General features: G+C 44.0%; 1 protein-coding gene across 2 annotated transcripts in view; it reads right to left on the reverse strand.

Annotated features, from left to right (window-relative positions):
- cltcl1 (clathrin, heavy chain-like 1) overlaps positions 1 to 7,500 on the reverse strand; it is a 55,541-nt gene that overhangs the window by 30,752 nt on the left and 17,289 nt on the right. For both annotated transcript variants that reach the window (XM_082188855.1, XM_082188856.1), the window contains exons 5-10: positions 5,979 to 6,092; positions 5,719 to 5,892; positions 3,878 to 4,075; positions 2,164 to 2,364; positions 1,605 to 1,757; positions 26 to 148 (exon numbers count right to left, since the gene is read on the reverse strand). In XM_082188855.1, coding sequence (XP_082044981.1) covers positions 26 to 148; positions 1,605 to 1,757; positions 2,164 to 2,364; positions 3,878 to 4,075; positions 5,719 to 5,892; positions 5,979 to 6,092 — 963 coding nt within the window. The remainder of the gene's footprint in view (positions 1 to 25; positions 149 to 1,604; positions 1,758 to 2,163; positions 2,365 to 3,877; positions 4,076 to 5,718; positions 5,893 to 5,978; positions 6,093 to 7,500) is intronic.

Here is a 7,500-nt window from a genome sequence, read left to right on the forward strand (position 1 = left end):
ATGTCCGAGTGAGTGGGTTTGTTACCTGACTGATGTTGACCAGCGGTTCTTCATCCTGAACCAGCATCTGAGCAAACTGAAGCCCCTGATCAGGACCGGATCTCATCACACTCCTCAACAACATCACCCAGTCTGGAGAATATCCCATCTGCCCCGAAACAACACCACAGGTCAATCACATCACACCAGAGCAGAGACACAGATCATGGTGGAATCGTGCCCCTATTATGCTTTATGGGATATTTTCTTTCATGAAATGTGTAATTCGTGAATGTAAAAGCTCTGCTTTTAAGTTTCAGTGCAGATAAATAGAGTTTTTGTCTCCTACAAGAAAGAAGTGATTCTGAACTGAAACGAGTCGTCAGTAATTCAGTCTCACTTCCTGCTGAACCTGCGTAGGTTTGTAACTAATTTACATAATGCCAGCCTCTGGTCTTGATTGGCTGAGCAGCATCTCTTAGCTCCGCCCTCAAACACTAGTGTATCTGAGACTGGAAGAGTTTGGTTCGTGTTGTTCATGTGGAGAAGACGCTGTTTTCTGCTGACAAAGCAAATCCACTTTGATGAGATTGATACGGTAAAACCCACGCCATCGTTACTGTTCGTATCACTGTGATCAAGAGCTGAGATTCAGATATGATAATGAGCGTTTGGATTCTGACTAGGGCTGTCACTTTTGTGAAAAAGTCCTGTTTGATTTTCGAGACATAAGTGTTCATTGAATCGATTGTAAAATCGATTTTCCATGTCTAAAGACGTTTCCATTTTAAACGCCAAATATGGGCAAATCCACGGACAACTAACAGGCATTAGGACGAACGTAAAGAGGGCGCGCCGCACTTGAGACACGCACAAGTCAGCAATATTTCTGATGATTTATTGGTGTGAAGTTTCATGCACAATGACAAACAGGAGTGCAACATTCTCGAAAAACAATAAGCAGAGTAGGCTGCCATAACATCAATGAAAAACATCACTGCAGGCTTCAACATGGCTGTGTTTACCATTAGAAATGTCAAAAAAATTTTGCCTACGTAGGCGATTGTAGACCGTAGCCCGAATCTGTCTCTGTGTGCATGAGACTGTCTGAATACCGGCAGAATTCACATTTTTGTAGTAAAAAGAGACACATTATGCAGAAGACTAATTTGCTGTTATGTGTGTGTGTCAGAGCCTGCAGTCGCTGTGTGACGCGCGTTCGCTGCGGGCGTATCGTGACGAGCTGGATGCGCTCCGAGAGTAGGCCATTAAAATCGATTCCCTATTTCCGTTTTCGAAACTTGTGTTGGTTGGTCCGATCGATTGTGCCATCGATTTTCGAACGTAAATTGACAGCCCTAATTCTGACCAATCACAGCAGACTGGGCCGTTTGACCAATCAGAGCAGAGCAACTCTAGAGAGGTGGGGTTTAGAGAGACTGAATCCTTGATCAAACAGTTTCAGACACTGAGAGAAAAGAGCTGATGCTGCAGTGGAGATTATGAGGAAATGAAAGTGTATTTTGACCTTGGATGCATGTAAACCAGCTGTAGGACACTCCAAAACAAAATAAGAAACCTTAAAAATAGCATAATAGGGGCACTTCTTAAAAGAAAGCTGGTACCTTCTTAGCATAGAGGACTATCTTCTGGAATTGACCGGTCTCAGCAAAGCACTGAATGACTTTAGCAGGAACATTCGCGCGGAGATAAACGCTGAGGGCCAGAGTGATATCAGTGGCCTTCACCAGATCGCCCAACTCCTCCGAGCACTCCAGCTGCAGGGCATCATGGGAAAAATATGACAAACAGGACAGCAATCCAATGAGTCACTCATGAGTCAGACAGACAGACAGATAGAACAACAGAGAGACAGATAGATAGATAGATAGATAGATAGTAAGCACATCAATTTAGATTTCACTTTAAGTCAAAATAACAGAAAACTTATTATAAAAAATAAATCATTTTAAACATTAATATAATTTAATAAAAAAAAACTATATTTTTTCTGTGGTGGGTGGCTCTTACTTTTAAACGTACTTTTAACTTGCGCGTCAAAATACTGTCTAAACTTAACTTTAATTTTCACAAACTTCTATAAATGCATGGATATATTGAAATAAAATTCAAAAAAAAGAATTTATAGGTAACAAGTGAGAAAAGCCAATCGTGACAGCACACCTTCTCTCCCTTGAGCCACTTCTCCAGGAGCTGCTTGCGTCCCTGTTGCAGCACCGGCCTGCAGAGCTCCACCGACTCCAGCTTATTCAGCTGCCCGCGGTCCAACAGAACCCCGAAATACTGCAGGAGCGGAGACGCCTGGGTGCCCTGCGCCGGGACCGCCTGGAACCTGCGGATGGTGTCCGCCGTACGCAAGACTCCCTGAGCGTTCAGTCGTACACAGAGAGAGAGAGCATTCAGAGATGATAGCAAACGTTTGTGGTGAAAGTGACGGAGTGAGATCTATGGGCCCTATCGTACACCCGGAGCAATGCACCGCCAAGCGAGACGCAAGTGTGTTTTGCTAGTTTCAGCCCGACGCAGTTATCATTTTCACGTCCTGCGCCACGTTATTTAAATAGCAAGTGCATTTGCACCCATCTGTGCGCCCATGGGCTGCTGGTCTGAGAACGAGGTGTGGGTTCTGGCTTTAATTTTTGGCGCATTGCTATTTTGAGGAACTGAAATAGACTGAGCCATTGACCAACTGAAACCTGGTCTAAAGTCAATGGCGCAATATTTTTTTTGTTATTTTTAAAGAGCGAGTTAATAATATGCGCCTATAGGCGGGTCCAATACGTGCGTACACTCTGCTTATTAAACACACTCTGCTTATTACACACACACTCTGCTTATTACACACACTCTGCTTATTACACACACACACACACACACACACACACACAGGACACACAGCAGCACACAAAGATGCCAAATATTAAAAATAAAAGGATTACAATGTAAAAGATTAATATTGTGTACATAAAGATATGGTGGAATCCGGCTTGTCCCGTAGATGGTCTGCTTGTGCTTTAACCTCACGCATGAGCAGATCCGTTTCCTCGCTAGAGACGCGTTCAGTCTTTCCATTTGCAAATTCCATCATGTAAATAGCGAATCCGCCATGGCGCGAGCGCAACTGGTTTTTAAAGGGAATGGGAGATGAGACTGGTTGGTTTATTGCACGTTACGCCCAAAACACACCCATTACTCATTAAGAGAATAGGGACAACCCTTTTAGACCATGTGCACGTACATTTTTCCCGTCGTTAAACTAGCAAAAGTGGATTCGGACACGCCTTAAGTGCACTTGCACCCTGCGCTTTAGACCATGCGCTTAGATCGTTAAAATAGGGTGTTTTACCTATAGACTGTAAAAAAAATATTAGCGTAGTGTCCGTGACGTCACCCGTAGGTTTCTGAAGAGCATTTTTAAAACCTAAAGTGGGTGGCCATCGCCATCTGGCAGCGCTTCACTCCCGGATAAACGAAAATGGGCAAAGAGCCGGATTATCTGAGGTGACGTGATGCTAACAGACAGCAGACAAACGGCTAGTAGTGACAGCAGCGGCAATCCACCTGTCAATCAAGTGGCCACGCCCTTAATTACGCAGAACTTTAAGGCTTAATTTAATTTAAACTGATGAGTTATAAAAAAAAATCACCCCCCTCACAGTTGTCATGAAGGGTAAAATTAGCTATATAGACAAAACCACTTTTTGTACCAGGCTGTAAACGTGTTTTTTTCTGCTGTAAAGTTGGGCATTTTAACATGGGGGTCTATGGGATTGACTCTCTTTTGCAGCCTGTCTCTAGTGGCCAGTCGATGAACTGCAGTTTAAGTCACTTCAGTGTTGGATTCAAGAGAGACGGGAAGGTTGCCGCTTGGTTTTACCTTGGGAGCCGATGCAGCGACTTTGGCCGCCTCCGTGTAGCTGCCCTGTGAGAAGAGTGTGTTGAACTTGTGTGTCAACAGCTCCTCGGCTCCGGGAAGATCACTGCGTAACGCCATCCGTAATGCCAGCTCGGGATTCTGCAGCACACTAGTCACGTAATTTACAATGTTCTCCTCCTCAACACACACCGACAGGACCTAAAAAGACACACACACACATGTGGAATAACCAGACAGAAAAGGGTTTCCAGAACATGAAACTTCTGGACAGACTAGGCTGAAAATCTAAACTAATGGTCATTTTAATTTAAAAGGTGTTTTTTTGAATAATTAAAGGTGCAGTAAGCGATTTTTGGAAAACACTGTTGAGAGTGGATCAGACTGAGCACCACAACAAACTTGTAGCCAATCAGCAGTAGGGGGCGTGTCCACTCACAATGGGGGAGGTGAGAGAGAGAGACTAGGCTTGTTCGACTTGAACCGGGCGCTGCACAGACCGATTGGTGAATGACATCAAAGTACCGCAAGAGCGAATAGAAAGTATACGGCTCCTTATGCTTTTGAATTGCTCTCGCAGTACTTTGATGTCATAAACCGATCGGTCTGTGCAGCGCCGGTTCAAGTCGAACAAGCCTACAATCAGCAGTAGGGGGCGTGTCCACTAATGTTGGGAGAGGTGAGAGAGAGAGCCAATCAGCAGTAGGGGGTGTGTCCACTCATGTTGGGGGAAGTGAGAGAGAGAGACAATCAGCAGTAGGGGGCGTCTCCACTCATGATGGGGGAGGTGAGTGAGAGAGGGCCAATCAGCAGTAAGGGGCGTGTCCACTCATGATGGGAGAGGTGTGAGAGAAAGAGCCAATCAGCAGTAGGGGGTGTGTCCACTCAAGTTGGGGGAGGTGAGAGAGAGAGCCAATCAGCAGTAGGGGGTGTGTCCACTCATGATGGGGGAGGTGTGAGAGAAAGACAATCAGCAGTTGGGGGTGTGTCCACTCATAATGGGGGTGGTGAGAAAGAACCAATCAGCAGTAGGGGGTGTGTCCATTCATGATGGGCAGGTGAGAGAGAGGGCCAATCAGCAGTTGGGGGTGTGTCCACTCATAATGGGGGAGGTGAGAGAGCCAGTCAGCAGTAGGGGATTGGGAGAGGAGAGAGAATGAGTTGAGCAAGAGGGAGATTTGAAGAAAGACTGCAGAAAGAGAGATGGCCGAGAGAGACAATACACAAGAGAAAAGGTCTGAGGAATATCTCTGGAAAAAGTAGGGTTGTGATCAGGCAAGAGCTTCAGGACCTGCATTAATATTAGAAAAGCTTTCCAGCGCCGGAGAGACTTAAGCGGGAAGGCATGAAAACAGACGCTGATTATTTTGCTTCGCTTCTGCTATGATAAAAGAGACGATAAAAGAGACACTCTTTCATTGCTGTATTAGTTTGGGTTGATTTCAAATATCAACAGTGTTCGATTTTGAGAAATCGCATACTGTACCTTTAAGTGAAGTGAAAGTGGCAACTATTTGAATCGAATCCATAACCAGTCTGACTCTCTAACCATTAGGCCATGATTGCCCCCATTTAACATAATTATATTTACATTTTAATTATATTTATTAAGTTAGATAGATAGATAGATAGATAGATAGATAGATAGATAGATAGATAGATAGATAGATAGATAGATAGATAGATAGATAGATTAGATAAATGTGCAATGTGAGACAATTACAAGAGCATGTTTGAGTGTTTATGTTTCTTTTTCAACCCATAATTTTCAGTGTTGCATTCCGCAGTCACACAAACAGTGAGTGAGAGGTGGTGTGTGTGTGTGAGTGCAGATGTGTGTGTACCTGCCCCTTCTTATTAACCCCGATGATCCCAGACGTGCTCTCATGACTCGCCGTGACGAATATAGTTTCAGCGCTGATGCGGTTCATGTATATACACACACCCGACTCCAGATCATACATGTGAAAGTAGCCGTATTTGGTGATGAGGTAGATGACGCCGTGCTTCAGACCGATCTGAGAGAAAACACAGGACAGGCGTGAGGTGAACGTGTGCTGGTTAATTGCACATGTGATCGGGTAATAGTGTGTAAGGATTTAACCTGCATGGCTACAGGAAAGTCTGTCTGTGCTTCAGGAGGGAAGAACACATCCACAGCTTTCTTAGTGAACGGCTGGTTCCCAGTCTGAGGCTGACCGACCTCGATGATGTGCAGCTGGAGAACACAAACACATGCAAACAGTCCCGTACAAAAGTCAAGTCAAGTCACCTTCATTTATATAGCGCTTTTAACATTATAGACTGTTTAAAAGCAGCTTTACGCCGTGTCCTAACTACACGCGACGCATTGCGTGATAAATGTTATTTTCCATGTTAATCAGAGTGTGTGTCCTAACCAGCCGCGGCGGCGACACGCAACGATTGTATTTTAGAAACGGTTTCTATTTTTCTGCGACGTCGCGCTGGAACAACAAGCACAAAGTGTGGCACTGATTACTGTTTATGTGCTTTATTTAATGTTAAAAGCGTGTAATGTGACTTTGAATATCATTTAGTGCTCCAGCTTTGTAGCTGTAAAAGCAACTATGGATAATTCACCTCAGATCTACAAATGGAACAAGAACGTTCAAACTGTGAACAAACAAGTGTATTCTTTGACAAAGATTATTTTAGTAACTCAGCCTATGTATTTTTATTAATGTTTAAATGGTGTAATATTTGTGAGTTTGATTATGTAGCTACTTGTCCATTTTCTTGCGAGTGCCGTCAAGATTACTCTCTGGTGCCGTGCACTCGCAGCGAGACTCCACCCACACGCTGTTCTGATTGGCTGACTCCGCCCACACGCTGTTTTGATTGCCTGTAGGTTTTGATTGATTTTGACGCATCTCGCAGTCGCGTCGCTTCTAGTGTGGACAGACAAATTATTTGTCGCTGGAATCCTGTCGCGTCTGGTTAGGACACGGTGTTACAGTGATTACAGGAAATAATGGAACAGAGATTGTTTTGGTTTTACAGCAGCTCTAGAAAAAAGTTATCGTCCAGCTAAAGCAAGTTTTTGGTTGATTCACTTCCGTTGTAATAATCATTAGTTATTCATTTAGGGGCCGCTTACACGACAGCGTTTTAACTGAAAACAGAAAACTTTTAATGCGTTCGTTTGCACAACAACAGTGTTTGGTGGCTTGAGAACGCAAACTTTAAAATAGTTTACACGGAAACGATCTGAAGAGAAAACGCAAAAGTGGCGTTGCGTTAACACTTTTTATTCTGCGTTTAGACGAGCGTTATGGTGGGGAAATCTGCGTGCATATGGTGACGCAAAAGTGTGTGAAATTTGATGTAGTATGCACTCCAGGCGGCTAGGTGGCAATGTGAAGCACTGCCACACAACAACACCAAGTCCGCGCTGTCTAGCAGACTTTTGCGTTTTTACCCTTTAGACGGGAACGCGACGGTGGAGCGTTTTTAAGATTTCCACTCTGGAGGGTGGTTTGACTTTTTTGGTTTTTAAAGGGATAGTTCACTTTGAAATTAATATTTGGTATGTTTTAGCTTACCTCAAGGGCATCCAAGATGTAGGTGTCTTTTTTTCCACAGTAGTTTCAATTTTGATATTTTTA

The sequence above is a fragment of the Leuciscus leuciscus genome, assembly GCF_965113295.1.
Source record: "Leuciscus leuciscus genome assembly, chromosome: 13".
Classification (NCBI taxonomy): Eukaryota; Metazoa; Chordata; class Actinopteri; order Cypriniformes; family Leuciscidae; genus Leuciscus; species Leuciscus leuciscus.